Source organism: Macaca thibetana, chromosome 7 (assembly GCF_024542745.1).
Source record: "Macaca thibetana thibetana isolate TM-01 chromosome 7, ASM2454274v1, whole genome shotgun sequence".
Classification (NCBI taxonomy): domain Eukaryota; kingdom Metazoa; phylum Chordata; class Mammalia; order Primates; family Cercopithecidae; genus Macaca; species Macaca thibetana.
This window is the reverse complement of record NC_065584.1, coordinates 101,385,012-101,411,107: the sequence shown is the minus strand read 5'-3', so window position 1 is coordinate 101,411,107 and position 26,096 is coordinate 101,385,012. Positions and strand designations below refer to the sequence as shown.

The 26,096-nt window shown below is 41.2% G+C and overlaps 1 protein-coding gene and 1 long non-coding RNA gene across 4 annotated transcripts in view; one reads left to right on the top strand and one right to left on the bottom strand.

Annotated features, from left to right (window-relative positions):
• The window catches only part of LOC126958941 (uncharacterized), a 28,280-nt gene extending 14,428 nt beyond the window's left edge, over positions 1–13,852 (bottom strand). Inside the window, exons 1-2 of the long non-coding RNA XR_007727410.1 lie at positions 13,767–13,852; positions 3,889–4,018 (exon numbers count right to left, since the gene is read on the bottom strand). This is a non-coding gene — a long non-coding RNA (uncharacterized LOC126958941). The remainder of the gene's footprint in view (positions 1–3,888; positions 4,019–13,766) is intronic.
• The window catches only part of FANCI (FA complementation group I), an 82,121-nt gene that overhangs the window by 52,169 nt on the left and 3,856 nt on the right, over positions 1–26,096 (top strand). For all 3 annotated transcript variants that reach the window (XM_050797628.1, XM_050797625.1, XM_050797626.1), the window contains 17 exons: positions 3,644–3,712; positions 5,022–5,123; positions 6,052–6,228; positions 6,305–6,426; positions 7,190–7,354; positions 8,265–8,444; positions 12,068–12,234; positions 12,570–12,655; positions 13,687–13,803; positions 16,185–16,236; positions 17,462–17,589; positions 17,688–17,756; positions 17,952–18,045; positions 18,357–18,544; positions 20,116–20,169; positions 20,251–20,310; positions 25,537–25,605. In XM_050797628.1, coding sequence (XP_050653585.1) covers positions 3,644–3,712; positions 5,022–5,123; positions 6,052–6,228; positions 6,305–6,426; positions 7,190–7,354; positions 8,265–8,444; positions 12,068–12,234; positions 12,570–12,655; positions 13,687–13,803; positions 16,185–16,236; positions 17,462–17,589; positions 17,688–17,756; positions 17,952–18,045; positions 18,357–18,544; positions 20,116–20,169; positions 20,251–20,310; positions 25,537–25,605 — 1,899 coding nt within the window. The remainder of the gene's footprint in view (positions 1–3,643; positions 3,713–5,021; positions 5,124–6,051; positions 6,229–6,304; positions 6,427–7,189; positions 7,355–8,264; positions 8,445–12,067; positions 12,235–12,569; positions 12,656–13,686; positions 13,804–16,184; positions 16,237–17,461; positions 17,590–17,687; positions 17,757–17,951; positions 18,046–18,356; positions 18,545–20,115; positions 20,170–20,250; positions 20,311–25,536; positions 25,606–26,096) is intronic.

The following is a 26,096-nucleotide window of genomic DNA, read 5'->3' as shown; positions in this document are numbered from 1 at the left end:
TTGAGAGGAATTTTTTTTTTTCCTGAGCAGTAGGTCTCAACACTGGGCTTAAAATATTCAGTAAACCATGCTATAAACAGATGTGTTATTATGCAGGCTTTGTTTTTCCACTTATAGAGCATAGGCAGGGTAGATGTAGCATAATTCTTAAGGGCCCTAGGATTTTTGGAATAGTAAATAAGCATTGACTTCAACTTAAAGTCACCAGCTACATTAACCCCTAACAAGACAGCCTGTCCTTTGAAGCCAGTCATTGACTTCTCCTCCCTAGCTAGGAAAGTCTCAGATAAAATCTTCTTGGAATATAAGGCTAGTTCATCTACTTTGAAAATCTGTTTAATATAGCTACCTCCATCAATTATGTTAGCTATATCTTCTGGATAATTTGCCTCACCTGCTCCATCAGCATTTGCTGCTTCACCTTGCACTTTTTTTTTTTGAGTCTTACTCTGTCACAAGGCTGGAGTACAGTGGCGCAATCTCGGCTCACTGCAACCTCCACCTCCCAGGTTCAGGTGATTCTCCTGCCTCAGCCTCCCAAGTAGCTGGGACTACAGGCTCATGCCACCACGCCCAGCTAATTTTTGTATTTTTAGTAGATACTGGGTTTCACCATGTTGGCCAGGATGGTCTCAATCTCTTGACCACGTGATCCACCCGCCTCGGCCTCCCAAAGTGCTGGGATTACAGGTGTGAGCCACTGCGCCCAGCCCCTTGCACTTTTATGTTATGGAGATGGCTTCTTTCCTTAAACCTCATAAACCAACCTCTGCTCACTTCAACTTTCCTTTGGCAGCTTTCTCATCTCTTTCAGGCTTTATAGAATTGAGGAGTTTAGTCCTTGCTCTGGGTTAGGCTTTGACTTAAGGGAATGTTGTGGTTGGCTTGGTCTTTTATCTAGACCACTAAACCTTTCTCCACATCAGCAATAAGGCTGTTTTGCTTTCTAATCATTCATGTGTTCACTGGAGTAGCACTTTAAATTTCCATTAAGAACATTTTCTTTGCATTCACAGCTTGGCTCTTTGGTGCAAGAAGCCTAGCTTTTGACCTGCCTCAGCTTGTGACATGCCTTTCTTACTAAACTTGATCATTTCTAGCTTTTGATTTAAAGTGAAAGATGTGCGACTCTTTCTTTCACTTGAATACTTATGTGCCATTGTAGAAGTTATTAATTGATCTCATTTCAATATTGTTTTGTCACAGGGAATAGGGAGGCCTGAGGAGAGGTGGAGAGATGGGATGGCCCAGTCAGTGGAATGGTCAGAACATACACAGCATTTATCAATTAAGTTCACTATCTTATATAGACACAATTTGTGACTCCTCAAACCAATTACTATCAAAGATCATTTATCATAGATCCCCATAACACATACAATAATAATGAGAAAGTTTGAAATATTGTGAGAATTACCAAAATGTGACACAGACATGAAGTGAGCACATGCTTTTGGAAAAATGGTGCTGATAGACTTGCTTGACATAGGGTTGCCACAAATCTTTAATTTGTAAAAGTAATATCTGCGAAGTGCAGTCAAGCAAATTGCAATAAAATTAGGTATGCCCATATTCTGTATAACCACATTGTTTAAACAGTTAAGGCACGGTGAGCCACTCTGATTTAGGGTGAGCGTTGTATCAGTGTAAGTAACTGTTTACCAGCCAAATTCTCAGCCACCAGCTGGCAAAGGTGCACTAAGGATAGACAGTCTTAGACTTCATGTGTTAACTCTTGTACAGTCCTTGATATGCAGCCCCCACGGAAAAAAACAAAAACAAAAAAAAACTTCACCGTTATTTAGCTCTAAAGTAAAATAAATTAACATGAAGTGAATCATAGACTTAAACCTATTAAAATATTGCTGTTCATTTATTCAGCAGTCTTAGTATATCATTGGTATATAAAAATACCTTATGTAGTGATATAAATAACTAAATAACTTGTCATATTTGTTGCAAGTATATGCCAGAATGCCATTTGCTTTTTTTTAAATATCCTTTTAGACTTACAGAAATAATAATTTTTGGTTACTAAATCTATTGATTTTCTTCCTTTGAGATGTCTTCTCTTACTTTTTTTAATTTTTTTTAAGAGACAGAGTCTTGCTCTGTTATCCAGGCTGGAGTGCACTGGTGCAGTCTAACTCACTGCAGCCTCCAGCTCCTAGGCTCAAACAATCCTCTTGCCTCAGCCCCCTCCCCAAATGGTTGGGACCATAGGCACAAGCCACTGCACCCAGCTAATTTTTTTTTTTTTAACTTTTTTTAGAGACACGGTCTCATTTTGTTGCCCAGGATGATCTCAAATGCCCTGGCTTCAAGCGGCCCTCCTGCCTCAGTCTTCCAAAGTACTAGGATTAAAGGCATGAGCTACCGTGCCTGGCCCATTTTATCTGTAGAAAGTCCAAATCCTTCCAGTGAATATTCACTAACAATTTTCTTTTTTTTTTAATGCATTTATTTTTGATGTTTAGCTACTTAATTCATCCTGAATTTGTATGATAATATATATAAGGAGCTTTTCCCCCAAGCTAACCATTTGTTCAGACATCATTGCCTCCTTTATGTGTACTATGTATCTCTGTATGCCATTTTTTAATTTTGCCTGTAGATTTTTGTGCCAAGACAAAGTGTCTTTTTATTATCATTACACAATCATAAAATATTTTAATTCCTGTTAGGATTAATTTTCTTTCATTTCTTTTCTTTTTTTTTTTCTTTTTTGAGACGGAGTCTCACTCTGTTGCCCAGACTGGAATGCACTGGTGCGATCTCAGGTCTCGGCTCACCGCAACCTCCCCCTCCCAGGTTCAAGTGATTCTCCTGCCTCAGTCTCCCAAGTAGCTGGGACCACAGGCGTGCATCACCACACCTGGCTGATTTTTGTATTTTTAGTAGAGATGGGGTTTCACCATGTTGACCAGGCTGGTCTTGACCTCCTGACCTCAGGTGATCCTCTGCCTTGGCCTTCCAGAGTGCTGGGATTACAGGCATGAGCCACCGTGTCTGGCCTGTTTCTTTTCTTTAAACAAAAAATATTTTTTTGATCAATTCTCATTTGCTTTTACTCACAGATGAACTGTATAACCTCTTTTCCAGGTTCTAGAAAGAAAGTTCTCCCCAGGATTATTGTTGTTGTTTTTTTATTTTGTTTTTTGTTTTTTGTTTTTTTTTTTGAGGCGGAGTCTTGCTCTGTTGCCTGGGCTGGAGTGCTGGCGTGATCTCAGCTCACTGCAACCTTCATACCTCAGCCTCCTGAGTAGCTGGGATTATAGGCGTGTGCCACCACGCTTGGCTAATTTTTGTATTTTTTAGTAGAGACAGGGTTTTGCTGTGTTGGCCAGGCTGGTCTCGAACTCTTGGCCTCAAGTGATCTGCCTGTCTCAGCCTCCCACAATGCTGCGATTACAGGTGTGAGTTACTGCACCTGGCCTCCCCAGGATTTTAATCTGAGCAGTTCTTAACTAAGACTAGGAAATTTTGGTTGGGAAAAAAATACGGTCATTTAGGACCATCAAATATGGTCTCGGTAGGAAAGAACTGAGAAGAGGATAAAGAAAGTGTTATTTTTAAGTTATGATTGTCCAAATCACTAGTATCCCTGTTAAAGTGCTTATTTCTTCTCTTTGATTCCTCTTAGGGGTTTTATGATGTTCTTCGAAGGAACTCTCAGCTGGCTAATTCAATCATGCAAACTCTGCTCTCACAGGTAAAATACATTTTTATGGATATATGGAAAACAGATAATCAAGGATTGAGAGACAATTGATGGTTTTTAGACCTTTCAAAATATAAAATAATTCCCAACGAGTACATTGGTACTTTGTGAACATGCTATGGGTATGTGATGCTGTTCTGGGTTGTCTTTTCTCGGTCACCGCTTACCTGTCTGCCATAATACCATCATCTAGCAGTTATCCCTGTGAATTAACAGTCTGTATCCCAAGTCAGAAGGACATTTTGAAGAACCGTTTATATAAGGACTATCAGCAGCTGTATCCATTATGTTATATTTCTGAAAGAAAAAAGAAATACAAAACAAATATAGCAAAATATTATTTCTTAAATCTGGGTAACAGATACATGGATGTCTTTTACGTTCCTTTCTGCACTTTTCAGTTAACAATTTTTTAAATTAGAAGACTAAATTCTTCTAATCTTCAAGATTAGAGACTCTCTACCAGGAGGGTTCCTCTAGACCCCTAGTCTGTCATTTTGTTTGCTCTCAATGCCATTGTTTTATGATAGTTATGAAGTTTCATTTGAAATTAAGGTCTCAGATGTGTGAAAATATTGGAAGGTCCCATACTATCCATCAAAAGCTTTTCATTTGGCCTTGGGCTTGATCCTATATAAAATTTATATTCTGTTAGCTATATTGTATCTTTCAAACTGTAATCAACACATTTACATTGGCATGTTTAACAAAAATAGAAAATTGTGTTTGAAGGCATAGAATAGCACTTTCTGACTCAAGTTAATGTGCAGGCCAGTAAAATTCTGCAGACTCCAAAAGTTAAAAGAAAAATAGTAACTCATATTTTTTTGGCTCTCTTATATGCCAAATACTGTTTGAAGTACTTTACATGTATTGTCATGTTTAATCCTTATACAATGAATATTAATAATATCCTCATTTTTAAGATGAGGAACCAAGGTACAGATACCCTTATAAAAACCAGTAATAAGTAATGGTACTGGGATCTTGGACTCAGCCATTCTGACTCTGGATCCTATATTTTTAACCTCTAAGTTAACTGAAAATGTCGATAGCATGTACAAGTTTAGGAATAGAAGGAATTGGAATAGGAAAGATGAACCTAATCAGTACTATATCCAAAGCAAGAGCACAGGATGTGCGTAAGCCAAAGCAATAAAAATTTGGCTGCATTGTTCTTTGAACAGTTGGGAAATGTGTCTTAGAAGGCATTAGACATTAAAGATACCTTTCACCTGACAAGTTAAAAAAGTAAAAAGCATTTATGAGCCAAGATGTCTTTTTTCCTTACTATACACAGTTAAAACAGTTCTATGAGCCAAAACCTGATCTGCTGCCTCCTTTGAAATTAGAAGCTTGTATTCTGACCCAAGGAGATAAGATCTCTCTACAAGAACCACTGGTGAGACTTTTATTCTTCCTTCAACCATTATTTTTAGTACTAAGGATAGGGTTGAACTTCGCAAAGAGATACCTTTCCCTGTGAAACTCTCTTCCTGGTTCTTCCAATGAATGTTTACTTTTAAGTCTTCCCTGCTTATCATTTCTGAACCCTTATTATTTTGGATCTATTGGTAAGTTATCTCTGTGTTAGCCCTTTACTAAATCAAGGCTTCCATCACTTCCCCCAGAGAATATTTTATCTCATTTATGAATCTTTGATTACATTTACTAAATATGCTTTAGAATGGGGACCTGCTTCATTAGTCTAGAGGATGTATATGATTTAGGCTGAACTAGGATTGGCACTGTTGAACCTTCAAAGGAGCTGGCCTGGTTGACTTTCTGTTCTTATCTAGCCTTAGGACAGCGAAGAGGATAAAAATGGAAACTCTCACCCCACGTAACTTATAACTCATGGCAGAAGAAAGGAGGAAGTCTTTCCGTTGTCATATCTTACCTTCATTTTTGTGCCTTCTGTGACATGAGATGTCCTCAGCCTAGATCTAAGATGCTGTGTTGGTCTCCTAAAGATTCCCTCAACATAAACCTCTATCTTTAGAATAGCTTCTGGGACTCAAATAAACTACAGAAGATTTAACTTCACCACCTAGCTCCAGGGTTATTTGTATCAGACCAGAGATAGCACATCTAATGTTGCATTTTGAGGTGTCAGCCACTTAGGCCAATTTTCGGGGGGCAGCATTAGAAAAGGATGCTGCTATTCAGTTTATTTTCCCAGTTTCGTTAATTTAGATGGACTTAATTTGTAACACTAATGAATCATTTTCTTTATCCTTATAGATAAGAATTATTTGCTGGTTATGAACAACTTTATAGGTTATCCATCAACACTCAAGAGTATTTAATTTACTTATTTTCTCCTACAGGATTATCTGCTGTGTTGTATTCAGCATTGTTTAGCCTGGTATAAGAATACAGTGATACCCTTACAGCAGGGAGAGGAGGAAGAAGAGGAGGAAGAGGCATTCTACCAAGCCCTAGATGATATATTGGAGTCCATTACTAATAGAATGATTAAGAGTGAGCTGGAAGACTTTGAACTGGTAATTGCGAGTCTTCAGCTGTATTGAATGATGGAGTTCTTTAGTAGCTTATTAATTTGTATCTTGTGTCTTTTAGGATAAATCAGCAGATTTTTCTCAGAGCACCAGTATTGGCGTAAAAAATAATATCTGTGCTTTTCTTGTGATGGGAGTTTGTGAGGTTTTAATAGAATACAATTTCTCCATAAGTAATTTCAGGTAAGGTATTGCCATAACTCCACTTGTAATTTGGTGAATTCTCCATTTTATTTATATATTTTTACTGTAGCAATATTCCAGGCAGTAAACAGACTAAATGAGCACCTAGTCTAAGACTAAACTGTGTTCTTTCCACTAGAGAACACTGAAGTATATGCTTACCAGGCCTATAAAATGAAAGCCCTCCAGCAGGGTTTCACTTACTCAGAATTTCCCAGACCCTGAATTCAAGAACTCCTAATGGAAATTTTGATTGGTAGTATTGGACTTTAATGCTCTGCAGGGACTGGTATAAATAAGGGAGGGGAGGCCAGGCACAGTGGCTCACGCCTGTAATCCCAGAACTTTGGGAGGCCAAGGTGGGTGGATCATTTGAGATCAGGAGTTCAAGACCAGCCTGGCCAACATGGTGAGACCCCGTCTCTACTAATAAGACGGGGTGAGACCCCGTCTCTCTAAAAATTAGCCGGGTGGTAGTGGTGGGGACCTGTAGTCCCAGCTACTCAGGACGCTGAGGCAGGGGAATCACTTGAGCCTGAGAGGCAGAGGTTGCGGTGAGCCGAGGTCACACCAGGGGAAACATAACCCAGATAGATTGCTATGACCTGGGAGTATTATATTAACGAAGTTCTATTCATTTATAATGTTTTGTCTAAAATATGATATTTAAAGAAGCATTGTGATTTATTTATTATCATATGTAAAAGTAAACCACAATATTCTGATGTTTGTCCTTAGCGGTCTCTTTTTTGTTTTTTTACAGTAAGAACAAATTTGAGGACATTCTGAGCTTATTTATGTGTTACAAAAAGCTCTCTGACATCCTTAATGAAAAAGCTGGTAAAGCCAAAACTAAAATGGCCAACAAGACAAATGATAGTCTTTTGTCCATGAAATTTGTGTCCAGTCTTCTCACTGTTCTTTTCAGGTAAGGTTCTGCTAGAGTGCTTAAAGACAGCCACTCCCCGAGGATCGTATGCCTACCTAGGCTCACTTGTTTCACCTCGTTTGGATTATTTACAGTAAGAATTAAGTCAGGAGGTTTTAATTTTCTTGAAATGAATGCTGGACAATCCTAGGTAGGTACTTTAAATAGGTACCTTGAATTATTAAAGGATAAATGAGGAACAGTGGGCTAATAAATGAAAAGATAGGGATGAATTCCAACAGGGTGTTTTAAGAAAGTCTATATAAGTGGCTTGTGCAAGATAACAGATTTAAAAAGGTAGGGGGCACCAGGCCTGGTGTCTCACTCCTGTAATTCCAGTACTTTGGTAGACTGAGGTGGGTGGATCACCTGAGGTCAGAAGTTCAAGACCAGCCATGACCAATATGGTGAGACCTCATCTCTACTAAAAATACAAAATTAGCCGGGCATGGTGGTGCGCACCTGTAATCCCAGCTACTTGGGAGGCTGAGGCAGGAGAATCACTTAAACCCAGGAGGCAGAGGTTGCAGTGAGCTGAGATCACGCGATTGCACTCCAGCCTGGGCAACAAGAACAAAACTCTGTCTCTAAATAAATAAATAAATAGACAGATAGGTGGGGAGTGACTGAATTAAAAATACAAAGGAACAGAAAAAGAGACTAAGACTGACATTTAAATTTTATCAAAGTAAAGGATTTGGGGAGGGGGAGAAAATGAGGAACCACTAGGAATAACAATTATAAAAGGGCAGCCATAGCAGTGACTATAGCTTGGGCTGCCTAGAGAGTCTGCCAGTTGGAGCTTACTGGCAAGCTGTTGGGTGCTGCTGTTCTGAACAATTTCTAGAAAGCTTAATTCCATATACCAATAGCAGTAAGGGAATCTTTCTTGTTCTCTCTCTCTCTCTAGGGATAGTATCCAAAGCCACCAAGAAAGCCTTTCTGTTCTCAGGTCTAGCAGTGAGTTTATGCGCTATGCAGTGAACATAGCTCTGCAGAAAGTACAGCAGCTAAAGGAAACGGGGCATGTGAGTGGCCCTGATGGCCAAAACCCAGACAAGATCTTTCAGAACCTCTGTGACATAACTCGGTAAGCCACTCCCACCCCTTAGAAACTTACTCCACCTGGCCGTGGTGTCTTCAAGAGAACAAACTGGGAACGGAGGATGAAGGTAATTTGAGGTTACACATATTTTAAGAGTGAAAGAATATAAAAAATTAGCCAAGCGTCGTGGCAGGTGCCTGTAATCCCAGCTACTCAGGAGGCTGAGGCAGGAGAATTGCTTGAACTGGGAGGTGGAGGTTGCAGTGAGCTGAGTTCATATCACTGCACTCTAGCCTGGGTGACAGAGCAAGACTCAAAAAAAAAAAAAAAAAAAAAAAAAAAAGCCAGGCACGGCAGCTCACGCCTGTAATCCCAGCACTTTCGGAGGCTAAGGCGGGTAGATTACCTGAGGTCAGGAATTCGAGACCAGCCTGACCAACATGGGGAAACCCTGTCTCTACTAAATATACAAAAATTAGCCGGGCTTGGTGGTGCATGCCTGTAATCCCAGTTACTCGGGAGGCTGAGGCAGGAGAATTGCTTGAACCAGGGAGGTGGAGGTAGCGGTGAGCGTAGATTACACCGTTGCACTCCAGCCTGGGTGACAAGAGCAAAACTCTGTCTCAAAAGAGTGAAAAAAAGTGCAGTCATTGACATAGGGTCTTTTTTCTAGTCCTGCCTTCCCCTGGCGCACCCCTCCTTTTGTTTCTTTTTTGTTGTTTTTTGGGGGTTTTTTTGAGAGTCTCACTCTGTTGCCCAGGGTGGAATGCTATGGTGCAATCTTAGCTCACGGCAACCTCTTTCTCCCAGGTTCAAACAGTCATTCCACTGCAGCTTTCTGAATAGCTGGGACTACAGGTGCATGCCACCATGCCCAACTACTTTTTAATTTTTAATTTTAATTTATTTTATTTACTACTTTTTTTTTTTGGAGACAGGTCTTGCTCTGTCACCCAGGCTGAAGTGCAGTGGCGTGATCTTGCTTACTGCAACCTCCGCCTCCCGGGTTCAAGTGATCCTCCTGCTCAATCTCTCAAGTAGCTGGGATTACAGGGATGTGCCACCATGCCCTGCTAATTTTTGTATTTTTAGTAGAGACGGGGTTTCACCATGTTGGCCAGGCTGGTCTCAAACTCCTGACCTCAAGGGATCCACCCACCCCGGCCTCCCAAAGTGTTGGGTTTACAAGTGTGAGCCACTGCACCCGACCCTTATTTTTTTTTTAATTTTCTGTAGAGATAGTATTTCACCATGTTGCCCAGACTGGTCTTGAACTCCTGGGCTCAAGCGATACACCCACGTCCGCCTCCCAAAGTGCTGGGATTACAGGCCTGAGCCTCTGTGGCTTTTGTTTTTTGTTTGTTTGTTTGTTTGTTTTCCATTTAAAGAGATAGGGTTTGCTGTGTTGCCCAGGCTGGCCTTGAACTCTTGGGTTCACCAGGGCTTCTAGTTTTGCTTTGATATAGATTGTTAGTCACATATAAAATGTTATGCTATTACTGGGGCAAAAAAGAGGGATACTACATAATGGTTAAGTGATTCAAAATACTTAAAGCAAAAACTGATGGAACTGAAGGAAAAATAGACAAATCCTTAAGTAATGTAATCAGCCTTCTCTCTGTAACAGAAAACAAAAAAAAAGCAGTAGATAGAAAATCTACTGGAAGGAGGTAGAAGAAGTGAACAACACTGTCACCCAGCTTGATTTAATTGACACTTAAAAGAACACTGTGCAGCAGCTTCAAAATATACATTCTTTTTATATGCACATGGTGTATTCACCAAGATGAACCATATTTTGGGCCATAAAAACTCAGCAAATTTCTACTAAAAAGTAGAAATTCTGTGACCACAACAGAATAAAAGAAGAAAGCAGTAACAGAAAGATATCTAGATAATCCCCATATATTGGAAATTAAATGCACTTTTAAATAGCCCGTAGTCAAAAAGTCATAAGGGAAATTAGAAAACATCTTGAATAGAATGGAAACAAACAGACAACATGTCAAAACATATGATCCAGCCAAAGCACTACTGAGGAAATTAAAGCAGTTAGTGATTTAAAAATCTTAAATCTCCCATATAAACTTCCACATTAAGAAAACAGAAAAAGAAGAGCAAATTATAATGAAAGCAATCAGAAGGAAGGAAATAGACAAAAGCACAACTATGAAGAAGCAGAAAATTAAAATAGAAAACAGAAAAAGAAAGTTGGTTCTGTGAGAAGATCAATAAATTTAATGAACTTTAGCCAGACTAATCAGAAAAAGAGAAGACACATTACAAATAGCAGAATTGAGGAAGAAGGGACATCACTACTGATCCTACAGATGCTAAAAAATGGATAACAGGGCCGGGCACGGTGGCTCAAGCCTTTAATCCCAGCACTTTGGGAGGCCGAGACGGGCGGATCACGAGGTCAGGAGATCGAGACCATCCTGGCTAACACGGCGAAATCCCGTCTCTACTAAAAAATACAAAAAAAAAAACTAGCCGGGCGTGGTGGCAGGCGCCTGTAGTCCCAGCTACTCGGGAGGCTGAGGCAGGAGAATGGCGTAAACCTGGGAGGCGGAGCTTGCAGTGAGCCGCGATCCGGCCACTGCACTCTAGCCTGGGCGACAGAGCGAGACTCCGTCTCAAAAAAAAAAAAAAAAAAAAAAAAAAAAATGGATAACTGAATATTAACAATTTTATGCCAGTAAACTTTAATAGACAGATTTCTTGAAAGCTCATTCAACAAAAAATAGGCAACCTGGCCAGACGTGGTAGCTCACATCTGTAATCCCAGCACTTTTGGGAGGCCAAGGCAGGTGGATCACCTGAGGTCAGCAGTTCAAGACCAGCCTGGCCAACAAGGTGAAACCCCAACTCTACTAAAAAAATACAAAAATTAGCCAGATGTGGTGGCGTGCACTTGTAGTCCCAGCTACTCGGGAAGCTGAGGCAGGAAGACCACTTGAATCAGGAGGTGTGAGTTTGCAGTGAGCTGAGATCACCTGACTGCACTCCAGCCTGGGTGACAGAGTAAGACTCTGTCTCAAAAAAAAAAAAAAAAAAAAAAAAAAAAAAAAAAAAAAAAAAAAAAAAAACCTGAGTAATCATATTTCTATTCAAAGAAATTGAATATGTGGTTCAAACTCTTCACAAAACTTCAGATCTAGGTCTATTCAGTGATAAATTCATCCAAACATTTAAGGGAGAAGTAATGTAAATTCTGTGCAAATTCTAGAAAATAAGAGAGAACATATTCCACCTCATTTAATTAATGAGGTCAGCATTACCCTGATACTAAACCAGACCCAGACCATTGCAAGAAAACTGCATAGCAATATCCCTCATGAATATAGAGTCTGCTGTGTTAAAGGCAGACTCAGAAGGCTATATACTGAATGATAACCATTTTTGTATGATGTTTTGTAGAAAGTAAAACCATAGGGACAGAAATTAGATCAGTAGTTGCTTGGAAATGGGAGGAGAGCATAGACTATCAGTGAGCATAAGGGAACTTTTAGAGTGATAGAAATACCTTGATTGTGGGGAGATTACACAACCATATAAGTTTTTTTAAAATTCTAGAACTGTTCACCTACAGGGTATGAATTTTACTGTATGTAACTTTATCTTGGTGAACCTGTCTTTAAAAACAAAACCACTTTACCCTGCTTCAGAGTCTTGCTGTGGAGATACACTTCAATTCCTACTTCAGTGGAAGAGTTGGGAAAGAAAGAGAAAGGAAAGAGCATCTCACTGCTGTGCTTGGAGGGTTTACAGAAAATATTCAGTGCTGTGCAACAGTTCTATCAGCCCAAGATTCAGCAGTTTCTCAGAGCTCTGGGTGAGCATTGCAGTATCAATAAATTGACTTGATTTAGGTTTCTCCTTAACTCAACCCCTTAATTCCATTTGTTAATCTACCAGAAGACACTTGAGAACAGTCCTAATGTTGCTAAGGAGTGACATCTAGTGGATTCAGGATTGGCACCTACTGGATTATATTCAACCACAAAGAGTGACTGGAAAATGGAATATAGTATTAAGAAATCACAAAATTTTAGAAATAAATTTAACTCTGCCTTTAGACTTTTTTTGGCTTTCAAAAATTTTAGCTATTAAAAGGCCAAGAAGCATGAGTTTATATCAAAGAAGATAGAGTTTCTTTTCCATTCATAGATGTCACAGATAAGGAAGGAGAAGAGAGAGAAGACGCAGACGTCAGTGTCACTCAGAGAACAGCATTCCAGATCCGGCAATTTCAGGTGAGAAGCCTTGCGAAGCTGCTGTAGCAGCCCGGGGGGCTTTGCAAAGGAACTGTTAGCAGGGGCAGCTGATAAGAATGGGCAGACAGTGACCAAGTAGGAAATGAATTTTTTCTGGGTCATCCAAGCCACAGGACATAGCTCTCAGAATGGAAGATAATGTATAGTGAGGATGTGTATTTAGCCACCCAACCTGCAATACTCATTACCTCTAAGGACCACTGTTTGAGTTGATGTAAACAGAAAGGAATCTTCAAGGTATAGAGTCTGTTTTTGTTTCTGAGTCTGTGGTATAATTTGGCTTGGTCTGATAGACTCCGTAAAGACTGGACAATATAGCTTGTTAGTTTCTTTCTTTCTTTTTTTTTTTTTTTTTTTTTTTGAGACGGAGTCTGGCTCTGTCGCCTAGGCTGGAGTGCAGTGGCCGGATCTCAGCTCACTGCATAGCTTGTTAGTTTCTAACCAATAGTTGTCAAAATATCAGGATGTTCTATCACAGGACTTTTTTACTTAACAAGTAATTTTGAAGTTCCTACCATGTGCCAGAAACAGTTCTAGGTGCTGGGGATATAGCAGGGAATAAAAGGAACAAAATATTCCTATCCTTATGGAGCTTACATTATAGTAGAAAGACACTGACAAATAATCAAATACATAGTTATTTCAGGTAACAGGGAAGGTATATAAGGAACGCTGGGTTTGGTGCCTGGTCTAAGCCTGAGATCAATGGATAGGCTCCAGGGAGCTGTGAGCCACCAGAAATTGGGTACATAGTTCCTTATCTACATTTAGCATGGGGTTGGAACAGAAAGAGCCAGTTTTCAGGAGAATTCTCAGAGAGGTTTATGGTCAAAAACAGCTTAGGAAACTACTGCTCAATTCAGGATTATTTTCAGATTTTATCCTCTTGGAATTTTGGTAGCTTTGAATTCTTTGTGTCCTAGTCTTAGGAGTCTCTGACTAGATGCCTCTTCTTCCTGATAGGATTGTGTCTGCTAACCTTGCTTGCTGTGTGTGCCTTCCTTTCTCAGAGGTCCTTGTTGAATTTACTTAGCAGCCAAGAGGAAGATTTTAATAGCAAAGAAGCCCTCCTGCTAGTCACTGTTCTTACCAGTTTGTCCAAGCTACTGGAGCCCTCCTCTCCTCAGGTACTAGTACCACTCAATTCCATTTAGCATTCCTTAGAAGGCAAGGATTATTGCATCATAAAAGTGTATATCTAAATGTCCTCTTGAAGTTGAACTTATTTTACATAACATGTTAAATTATACACCTGAGTTAATATAAGACCTGTAAGATATATTCTTTCCTACGTAATATGTCTACCACAACATACTTATATGCAGCCATACAGGGCAAGAACATACTGCTTTTGTTTGTTTGTTCCGGGTAGAGTGAAACACCACGGAAATAATCCTGTGTGATCTTTGGTGCCTTCAACCTTCTTAAACCTATGTTCTTTGCCACTCTTGATGTTTCCCCTTTTCTAAGAAGAAAGTCTGTTAATTATGAAGAAGGCAGTTGACATTCAGCAGCTGACTTTCTCAGCACAATTACCTGGTACTGACTTTGGAGGAAATTCAACCAAAGATGATTAATTCAGAAAGTAACTATATCCCCAAAGCAGAAACACCTCTGCAGAGATAGGTTGTATGTATATATGTGTAAGTGTGCACCCACATGAGCGTTCACACACACAAGAATAAGAGAAGGACCGCATGTTGGGGGTCTGTTCCATTCAGGAGTAATTTTCCTGTAGGATGATAGAGTACCTACCGGAGCCCAGGACTGTGTGCTCCTACCACATCTACATCCTGGGCTTGAGAAAGACAATGAAGCCCTGCAGTATACTCCTCTTTATGTGAGCCCTTGCCTCAGAAGACTTGTAGCCTTCTGAGTATGAAGGTGTTTGGCACTAGAAAGCAGAGCTGTTTCCTGTCGTCCTACTTCCAGGTTTGCCCAAAGAAAGTCCCTTTTGTTACTTCATCCCAGTTCCAAACAGCTCACCCCCACTTTGCTTTCAGCATCATTATTTCATACTGCTGTTTTTGCTGCAAAGAGTAAACGACTGGGAAGGAAATAGGTAATTGGGGCAGGGGGAAATTTGAGAGAAAATAAATGGATTTAGAAAGGCTAAAATTTATAGGAAAATTAAAAAACGTTTCTTTCTTAAACTTTAAACTTTTAGATTTTTAAATGTTTTACCACCTACCCCTTCTCCCTTAACTTCAGGTAGTCTCTTTAAATTTTTTTTTTTTTTTTTTTTGAGATGGAGTCTTGCTCTGTCACCCAGGCTGGAGTGCAGTGGCGCAGTCTCGGCTCACTGCAAGCTCCGCCTCCTGGGTTCTTGCCATTCTCCTGCCTCAGCCTCTTGAGTAGCTGGGACTACAGGTGCCCGCCACCACGCCCGGCTAATTTTTTATATTTTTAGTAGAGACCGGGTTTCACCGTGTTAGCCAGGATGATCTGGATCTGCTGACCTCGTGATCCACCTGCCTCGGCCTCCCAAAGTGCTGGGATTACAGGCGTGAGCCACCGTGCCCGGCCAAAAATTTTTCCATTTAATTTTGAATTGGTAATAAAGTCCTGTGATTTGAAAACCAGAGATTATCAAGAGATTTATGGTGAATGGTCTCCCCCACCCATGTCCTCCATCTGTTTAGTTCCTCCTCTCCCCAGTAAGTAAACACCTTTAGTTTTTTGTGTCTTTCAACCTTCTTTATTCCTCTCCAAGTAAATACAGAGTTTTATTCCCAATCCTACCCCTCTTCACAGGAAAACTTGTACATCCTGCTTATTTCATTGAACATAGTATTCTGAAGATCTTTTAATATCAGTTTGTAGAGAGCTTTCAGTTAGCCTCTTAATTTACCTTTTTTCTCAACAGATCAAAACTGCATTCTTGTTAGTCATTTACACTTAAGTATAACCGCATTTCAGTGCCTTGTAGCTGAAAGAACTGCTGAAGCAGAAAGGTGACTGTGTGTCTGGTGATGCAGACCCTTGCTATCTAAAGACCTTAAGTCTCCTTCACTTAGCTAAGAAAATTCTGTCTGGTTTCTTGACTCTTTTATTTCTCTTTTTTCTGCCCTTCTCTCTTCTAACCTCCTTTGTTCTTTCGGCTTCTAAATGCTAATTCTACTGTTCTTATAGCCAGGATTTCTCTTTCCCACACCTTTCTGATAACCTGATATTCTCAAGCGGAGAGTCTGGGTGCACGGGAAAGAAAAGAGGGTGCTTTAGCCCTAGACCACTATGGTAGAAGCAGAGGAAGTTCAGGTGTAAGGACCCCAAAACTTTTGGCCCTCAATAAGGACATAGACATTGAGAATTAAATTATATATTATTCTCATAATTCTTAGAATTTTGGACTTATTTTTATGCCCTTCGTCATATATTACCACTTGAGATCTAAGAACATATTTTAGCAGCTGATTTGCTTAGACAGGGAAAGGTCTAGAACTCTTCTGACAACACCTAGGTCTATCTCTGGCATGTTTCTTTAATATCTGAATGATCTCTAATTTAGTTTGTGCAGATGTTATCCTGGACATCAAAGATTTGCAAGGAAAACAGCCGGGGTAAGTTTCCTGCCATGTTTTCCTAAAGGCTTTATATAAAATCACTATCCTCCAATGGCATTGGGAAAAGAAAAGGTATTCCCCATTCATTACACATTCACCAGAGTGGTCAAAATGAAACAGACACCTAATACCAAGTCTAAGTGTTGGCAAGAATGTAGAGTAGTTGGGCCTTTCATTCACTGGGGGTGGAGGTATAAATTGGTATAACCACTCTGGAAAGCTGTTCAGCAATATCTACTAAAATTAAATATATGCCCATGACTCAACAATTCCAGCCACAACAGAAAAATGTGGAAGAGTCCTCTTAGCAGCACTATTTTAATAGGTAAAAACAAACCTAAGTGTTCATCAGCAGTAGAAAGGATAAAAGAATTATGATATATTCACACAGTGGAATCCTATACAGCAAATGAGCATGAACAAACTACATGTATACACAACTTGGAGAGGATCTCACAAACGTACTGTAAGACAAAAGAAGCCAGATAGAAAAAAAGGGTACTTACTGTAGAATTCCATTTAGATGAAGTTCAAAATTAGACAAAATTCATCTGAGATGTTAGAAGTCAGGATAGCAGTTTCCTTGGTGGGGCAAGTTAGGAGGGAGTCCCTAAAATACTCGTAATGTACTTGATCTGGATGCGAGTTACACAGTAATCATGACTAATGATGGGAAATGTCTGCCTTCTTTGGGCACATGGATAAAGAGGCATCATTGCAGACTAACTGCTTGGCTGTAGTATGTGTAACACTGGGATGTTGTGCCTGGGACATGACAAGTTACTTCCTGTTCTGGTTAGGCACTCCACCCCACATACCCTGTACACATACCTGAGGGACCTGACTGGGTTATAACTTACCTTTTTTTTTCCTTTCTTCCTTTTTTTTTTTTTTTTTTTTTGAGACAGAGTTTCGCTCTTGTTGCCCAGGCTGGAATGCAATGGCACAATCTTGGCTCACCACAGCCTCTGCCTCCTGGGTTCAAGCAATTCTTCTGTCTCAGCCTCCCAAGTAGCTGGGATTACAGGCATGCGCCACCACGCCCAGCGAGTTCTGTGTTTTTAGTAGAGATGGGGTGTCTCCATGTTGGTCAGGCTGGTCTCGAACTCCTGACCTCAGGTGATCCACCTGCCTTGGCCTCCCAAGGTGCTGGGATGACAGGCGTGAGCCACCACGCCTGGCCATAACTTACCTTTTAATTTGCTTTTCTTCCTATTCCTAGAGGATGCCTTGTTTTGCAAGAGCTTGATGAACTTGCTCTTCAGCCTGCATGTTTTGTATAAGAGTCCTGTCATTCTGCTGCGTGACTTGTCCCAGGATATCCATGGGCATCTGGGAGATATAGACCAGGTACTATAATGAGCCTTCAGTACAATACCCTGTGTGGGGATGGGGGTCAAGGGAACAACCTTACTGTCATTAGGTCTCACCTCTCTTTTTTTCCCCAGGATGTAGAGGTGGAGAAAACAAACCACTTTGCAATAGTGAATTTGAGAACTGCTGCCCCCACTATCTGTGTAAGTGTTGTACCTGAGCCATGGAGAATAGCTTTGTCATTCCTTCCATTCTACTCTATGTGAAGTGACTTGTGTCCTATAATGGCTTCTGTCCTGAGACCTGTAACCCACCTGTAGGTGGCCAGGTGACCACAGTTATTATATTACCCCGACAGCTGTGTGTAGTGAATCACACCAGGCATTCTTTTCTTTCAGTTACTTGTTCTGAGTCAGGCCGAGAAGGTTCTAGAAGAAGTGGACTGGCTAATCACCAAGCTTAAGGGACAAGTGAGCCAAGAAACTGTATCAGGTAAGATAAGTTCAACTGGGATTCCAGGAATTGACATGAGCAAGGTCAAAATTCATACTCGGCTAGTGCATAAAAATGGAGCCCCTGAGCTAAATTTCTTATTTGCTTTTAAGCTAGATTTTTTCCTATGTGATGAAAGAAGTAGAAGATCGTATGTCTTATCATAGTACAATTATTAATTCACTCTGCATATTGAATGTTCATTTTTCCATAAAGACTTTTTAGTTAGTAGTAATCAATTTCTAAATCTCCTTTACTCTTAACTAGAAAATGAAGTTGGGTTTGAATGTGCCAATTTTATTTTTCTTTAGAAGAGGCCTCTTCTCAGACAACTCTGCCAAATCAGCCTGTCGAGAAAGCCATCGTCATGCAACTGGGAACTCTGCTTACATTTTTCCATGAGCTGGTGCAGACAGCTCTGCCATCAGGCAGCTGTGTGGACACCTTGTTAAAGGACTTGTGCAAAATGTACACCACACTTACAGCACTTGTCAGATATGTGAGTATTTGAGACAAGCAGATTCACCCCCACCATTCTACCCCAGTGAGCCAGGAGATGAGGCTGGGGCAGTAGCCCACTGCTGCAGAATGGCCCTAAACAAGAGAGCATTTGCCTCCATCTTGTCAGGTCATGGTTTCATTTTAGTTTGGTCAGTACGTGGCAGGCATCTCCACAAGCCAGGGAAAAAGAGTTTATAATTCTGATCTGCTTTTGGGTCAGACATGGTGGCTCATGCCTATAATCCCAGCACTTTGGGAGGCTGAGGCGGGTGGATCACCTGAGGTCAGGAGTTCAAGACCAGCCTGGCCAACATGGTGAAACCCCGTCTCTACTAAAAATACAAAAACTAGCCAGGCGTGGTGGTGGGCACCTGTAATCCCAGCTACTCAGGAGGCTGAGGCAGGAGAATCACTTGAACCCGGGAGGTGGAGGTTGCAGTGAGCTGAGATCGTGCCACTGCACTCCAGCCTTGGCAACAGAGACCTCATCTCAAAAATAAAAAAAATAAAATAAAAATCTGCTTTTGGAGGCCTTTAATTCCTTTTCTTTTCTTTTTTTTTTTTTTTTTGAGACGCAGTCTCGCTCTGTCGCCCAGGCTGGAGTGCAGTGGCCTGATCTCAGCTCACTGCAAGCTCCGCCTCCCGGGTTCACGCCATTCTCCTGCCTCAGCCTCCCGAGTAGCTGGGACTACAGGCGCCCGCCACCTCGCCCGGCTAGTTTTTTGTATTTTTTAGTAGAGACGGGGTTTCACCGTGTTAGCCAGGATGGTCTCGATCTCCTGACCTCGTGATCCGCCCGTCTCGGCCTCCCAAAGTGCTGGGATGGAGGCCTTTAATTCCTTGGCATGTATGTGGCACCTGATTGAGAATGAATGCCTCTTTTAAATACCTTCTAAGGTTTAATCTAAAACTATCCTAGAATTAAATCTGAGCCCATAATGCATAGAAATTATACCATTTCTAACCGGTCTGGACACTAAAGAGATGTTTATTCCTTTTTTCATTCCTTTAACATGTAGGTGTTAAATGCCTTATAGATCAAGTACTAAGGTGGGGAAGACAATTGTTTTTTATAAAAATACAAGGCGTACCCTGCCCTTACTGTTTATGTTTCTAGCAACGATCCATATTAAATACTTAGAAAGGCACAGATAACCCAAGAAAGATGTGGACCACCCTGCATCACAGCAGTGTGGCTCTCTCAGAATGTGCAGCTCTAGCTACATGTGGCTAAGCTGCTGTAGTGGAAACACTGAGAGCCTCTTCTCTTTCTTGGCATCTTTAAAAGGAAAAACAGCAAAGTTGTTGGGTTTTATATACAGGGACTATCAACCTGAGGAATTTTTAAAGAAATGAGCAAGTCAGAAACAAACCCTTCATTACCTATTGTCTGGGAAGCTTAGGAGCTTTGGAGGAGAGGAATAAGGAAGCCTTGTGTCTTGGCTTCTCTGTGAATTTTTCTTTTCCCTCTTCAGTCAGAATGATGAGTCACACTCCATAAGCTCACTACAGCAGTCACTTGTAGCTTCATAGGATAGTCTGCTAAATCTAGTAATCTTTTTTTATTAGTATCTCCAGGTGTGTCAGAGCTCTGGAGGAATTCCAAAAAATATGGAAAAGCTGGTGAGTTGAGAATGTCTTTCCTAGGAATGGGGGAAGCACTTTTATTGCTGGTTACATTGGTTTCCTTTTCCCTTGTTGCAGGTGAAGCTGTCTGGTTCTCATCTGACCCCTGTGTGTTATTCTTTCATTTCTTATGTACAGGTAAGTGATTCAGAGGCAGTACCCAATAGGTCTTCAAGAAAGGATTTCTTACATGCCCAGGGGACTATTGATCACCTGAACTGAGCATATATAAACTTTTTCCCCTGCTTACCACAAGCTGGAGGCACCCATCAGAGACCAAGTCAAGGCTTGAGGGCTTTGGAGCAAGGAGATCTTTATTTATGTAAAGAAAACTGTTTCACTTAATTTGGAGAAAGGAAGCATATATGTTTGCATTTGGAGCAAGGAAGGAACAAGCATGCTTGGGCTCATGGACTTGGTTTATTCCTGGGTGACTGAAAGTCCATGCCATGAGGCATCCTCTGGGAGTGTGAGCAGAGTAGCAGCAAGCACATGAAGAAGGGCTGTGAGGAGATGGCAGTGCAGTGAGGGCACTTTCAGGGAAGTGGAAGGACGTGGGCTTTGTAGGTGTCATTTGGTCCTAAATACCATCAGATTCCGGCAGTACTTGAATCTCCTTTACTGTTTGCTTAAACCAGAGTTTTTTAACCTCACCACTATTGACATGTTGGGCTAGATAATTCTTTGCTGTGGGACCTGTTCTGTGCATTTTGGGATGTTGAGCAGCATCCCTGGCCTCCACCTACCGGATGCCAATAGCAGCCCCCTAGTTGTAACAGCCAAAAATGTCTCCAGAAATTGCCAGTTGTCCTTAAGGGACAGAATCACCCCTGGTTGGAAAGAGGAAGAAACGAGAGATCTACTGTCTCCTAAGGCCACTTAGTCATGCAGTAAATGTATCACAGGGCTGTTACTGATCTTTGAGGAATCAAAGAGAATGAGTCCACTAAGTGTCAATCTCAACCAAGATTCTAGAACCAATTATTAAAGCAATGGATTGTGACCACTTTGATAGTGATGCTTCACTTGTTTTCTGCCTCTGCATCATTTACAGGCACAATATCATTTTATCGGTAACTTGCCTCAGTATGTGTATTCAGGGTGCCTCTTCCCCTCCCTTTAAGAATCAGCAATCGGCTGGGCACGGTGGCTTATGCCTGTAATTCCAGCACTTTGGGAGGTTAAGGCAGGTGGATCACCTGAGGTCAGGACTTCGAGACCAGCCTGGCCAATCTGGTGAAACCCCATCTCTAATAAAAATACAAAAAATTAGCTGAGCATGGTGGTGGGCACCTGTAATCCCAGCTACTTGGGAGGCTGAGGCAGGAGAATCGCTTGAACCTGGAGGGCGGAGGTTGCAGTGAGCAAAGATCGCGCCATTGCACTCCAGCCTAGCAACAAGAGCAAAACTCCATCTCAAAAAAAAAAAAAAAGAAAAAAAGAATCAGCCATCAAGTGGGCTGTCATCTGGGTTTAGCTGAAGGAGTTCTTAGTAATGGACTGATAGCTGAGACTCCCTGTCACCTTGTCTTTGTATCAGTTTTGTGATCTGGGTCAGGAATGCATCATCATCCATTTTCTATATCCAGCCATCCAGCCAGTAGTCAACTGTCATAAAGCTATTACTTCTGGTCCTCTCCTTTTATTTTACCCAAATGCTTGCAGGAATGCTTTCTCAAACCTCTTGCTTGTAAATTTTCATGTGGGTGCCATTCGTCAAACAAATCTGTTGGATATATATCTGTCCATTACCGTATTTGGGTTTTGAGTTTCCTCATCTCCAAGTCTTAAGGTTACCTATAAAGCCACATTTCACAAAATATCCTATATAGACTGAGACAGTCCTCAAAAAAAGGAATTCAGGGAGAGATGCTCATACCGTATCTCTCACCTTAGAGATTCATGGTGTCCATTTGCATATTAAAGGTGCTGAGACCAGCCATGGTGGTTAATGGAGGTAAGAAGATCACTTGAGGCCAGGAGTTCAAGACCAGCCTGGGCAATATAGTGAGACCCCATCTCTACAAAAAATTTAAAATTTAGCCAGGTATTTGCCTATAGTCCCAGCTACTTGGGAGGCTGAGGCAGGAAGATCACTTGAGCCCAGGACTTGAAGGCTGCAGTGAGCCATGATCATGCCACTGTACTCCAGGGCAACAGAGTGAGACCCTGTATCAAGAAAAATAAAAACAATGCTGAGAGTTCCAACAGTATGTTCATTAGTAGTTTTCAGACCTATTCAAGAACATTTTTTAAAAAATAACAAATGTTACTACTATTTGGCAGAATAATGTTCCATAGAGTACAGTCTGGGAAATACTGCTGTTAGATCCTATTTACTACCCTTGTTATGATTCAAAAGTCACATTGTCTAATCATTTTATTAGAACAGGTAATACTTAGAGAACCTCTACCTTGTGTCTGATGTGTTAAGCTCTCTTCATACATCATCTCATTCATCCTAGCTATAGGTTTTGATTAGTAGTTATCCCCATATGCATGATGAGAAAAGATTAGAAAGGTTAATCAGAATGCCCAAGAACAGACCATGAGTAAAAGGCAGATCTGAGACTTGAACCCAGCTAGTTAGACTCGATAGCAGGAATTGGCACACTTTCTCTGTAAAGGGCCAGATAGTAAATGTGGGTCATACAGTCTCTATCACACCTACTCTACTATTAGAACATAAAAAGCAGCCATAGACAACATACAAATAAACGAGCATGGCTATGTTCCAATGAAATTTTCTTGTCAAAAACAGGCCGTGGGCCAGATTTATACTATGGGCTTTAATTAGCCAACCATTGCTCTAGAGTCATACCTGATACTTGTTGACATGTAAAATGTTGCAAGGTTTTGGATTTTCGTGTTTCTGACCCCATTCTCAAGCATTTTCTTCTGGGAATCACTACTACTTCCTAGACTATTATTTTCCCCTCATTACACAGTAATCAGTTTCATTTCCTCCCTGGGCATTCCTCCTCCTCCATCCATATTTGATTTAAAGCCTTACTGACAAGTCAGCTGATCTGCAGGCAAACATTTTACATTTTTCTGTTTTTGTGAGATGTACTTAATGAATACCCCTGGGCAAGAGCCCATGCATGGTTCCGTTAACTCCAACCCTTATCTAGAAATGGGGATTGCATTTTCCACATCTCTCAGTGAACTGTTATTCTCTTGTAGCCCCCTCTTCATTTCCCCAGTTCCTTAGATCTCAATGGGAAGAAAGCAACGAAAACCATTGCTCCAACTCTTAACATTCTGCCTAGAACTGTATACCTTTAAAAGATGCTTCTCAAGGGCCAGGTGCCTGGCTCATGCCTGTAATCCTAGCACTTTGGGAGGCTGAGGTGGGAGAATCATGAGGTCCAGAGTTCGAGACCAGCCTGGCCAACATGGCAAAACCCCATCTCTACAAAAGATACAAAAAATAGCCGGGCACGGTGGCTCACACCTGTAATCCCAGCACTTTGGGAGGCTGAGGCAGGTGGATCACAAGGTCAGGAGTTCGAGACTAGCCTGGCCAACATGGTGAAACCCCATCTCTACTAAAAAAATACAAAAATTAGCTGGGCATGGTGGCAGGCACCTGTAATCCCAGCTACTCGGGAGGCTGAGGCAGAACTACTTGAATGCAGGAGGTGGAGGTTGCAGTGAGAAAAGATCATGCCACTGCACTCTAGCCTGGGCAACAGAGCATGACTCTGTCTCAAAAAAAAAAAAAAAAAAAAAAAAAAAAAAAAGAAAGCGGGGCGTGGTAGTACGTGCCTGTAATCCCAGCTACTCAGGAAGCTGAGGCAGGAGAATCGCTTGAACCTGGGAGGCAGAGGTTGCAGTGAGCCAAGATCACACCATTGTACTCCAGCCTGGGCGACAGGGTGAAACTCCATCTCAAAAAAAAAAAAAGATGCTTCTCTTCTGGCTCTAATTTTAGTCCTGCCTGGATCAGTTGCAATGGGCAGGGAACAGGGTTGATCTAAGGAGTTGAACAGGGTCCCATCTTGGACACAACCTCTGGGAAGATGTTTCACTTCCCACTTGGTCAGTGAGGTCGATCTGTGACTGCTTCCTTGCCCCCGACTTAATAGGGCTTCACCCTCTACCATCCTCTACCCTGCCTTCCAGGGCCAAAAACAGATTCCTACATACCAGCTCCTCTGGAATGTCTACAGTTCATTTTCCAGAACATGACATGTGGAACAAACCTGTTTCTCTCATGGCTCCAGTTGCAGAGCTTCTCTTATTTTCACGTCTGTTTCTTTAATTCTCTTGTCCTCGTGGAGCATAGTATATTCCCTTCCTAAGAAGGTTTAGAACTCCCCATGAGGTAAAAAGCGTCCTACATTTCTGTACCTTACATTTGGGTAGGTTTTTCTCCTGTCTCTCCTGACTCAAATCTTGATATTATCAGAATCCTATACCTTTTGGTTCCTTTTATTAGTTCTTCATCCCTCTCCAGGAGCTCTTTATTACCCAATAATTTACAACACAGGGAAGTGTTCTGTGACCCTTTAAACCCTTCTTGAGCATGATAACCCATTGCACATAAAATGTATCTAGTTTTGGCTTTGCTGAGTAACGAAAATAAAATATATCTGGTGATTGCTTGTAAGTGGGAAGACTGCAGGGCCCTGCAGCAGCCTCCTCAGCTTCCTCTCCTTTATGGAATCCTTTTAGTCCACTGGCTAAAATAGAAATAGAAATGCCTATTCCTGCTACCACCTTGACAGTCCCCATTTTAACCACTCTTTAGTACTTCACCAGCCCCTTGGCTGACCCAGTGCAGTAATAGTCCCGCCTTCAATTTCCACGTGCCAGCTCTAAGAACAACAGATTGTAAACCTCCCAACAATTAAAAAAGAAAAATATCTGAGGATTACAAAGCATCACATTTTTTCCCTATCTTCTAACATCTGTCACACAGATAATCCTATTCCAGACTTGGCCTTCATACCCTGTGTAATTACCTTCTAAGAAAATTGCCACTAGCTGGTGGGCGTGGTGGCTCAGGCCTGTAATCCCAGCACTTTGGGAGGCTGAGGTGGGCAGATCACGTGAGGCCAGGAGTTCGAAACCAGCCTGGCCAACATGGCGAAACCCTGTCTCTACTAAAAATACAAAAATTAGCTGAGTGTGGTGGCGCATGCCTGTAGTCCCAGCTACTCAGGAAGCTGGGGCACAAGAATCGCTTAACTTGGGAGGCGGAGATTACAGTGAGTCAACATCGCACCACTGCACACCAGCCTGGATGACAGCAAGACTCCATCTCAAAAAGAAAAAGAAGAAAAAAAAATTACCACTAGCATGCTAGCTCTACAGAAAAATCATCAGGAATAAGAGAATGTGTTTCTGTTTCTTTAGAATAAGAGTAAGAGCCTGAACTATACGGGAGAGAAAAAGGAGAAACCTGCCACTGTTGCCACCGCCATGGTAAGCTGCTGACACTGACCATTAAAATATGGTTGTTAGTGAACCCTGAAAACATTAAGCGAAAGAAGCCAGTGACAAAAAGACCACATGTTGTATGATTCTATTTTCATGAAATGCCCAGAATAAATAAATCTAAAAAGGCAAACTAGATTAGTAGTAGCTGGAGATGGGGAAACTGGGGTGACAGCTAAAAAGGGTATGGAATCTCTTTTGGGGGTGATGAAAATGTTTTAGAATTGACTGGTGATGGTTGCACAACTCTGAAAGTACTGAAAAGTACATTGTGAGTGAATTGTATGGCATATAGCTCTACAAAGCTGTTACCAAAAAGTGTGTGTATGTGTGTGTATTATATACATGACTGCTTCTCAAATCAGGGATTTTATGATCAGATGGAGCATCTTATTTTTCCTCTGAACCAAAAACATTTTATTCAGGAAGCATCAGAAAACCTTGAGTTGAAATAGAAATAGTAAAATAACTTGTGATAC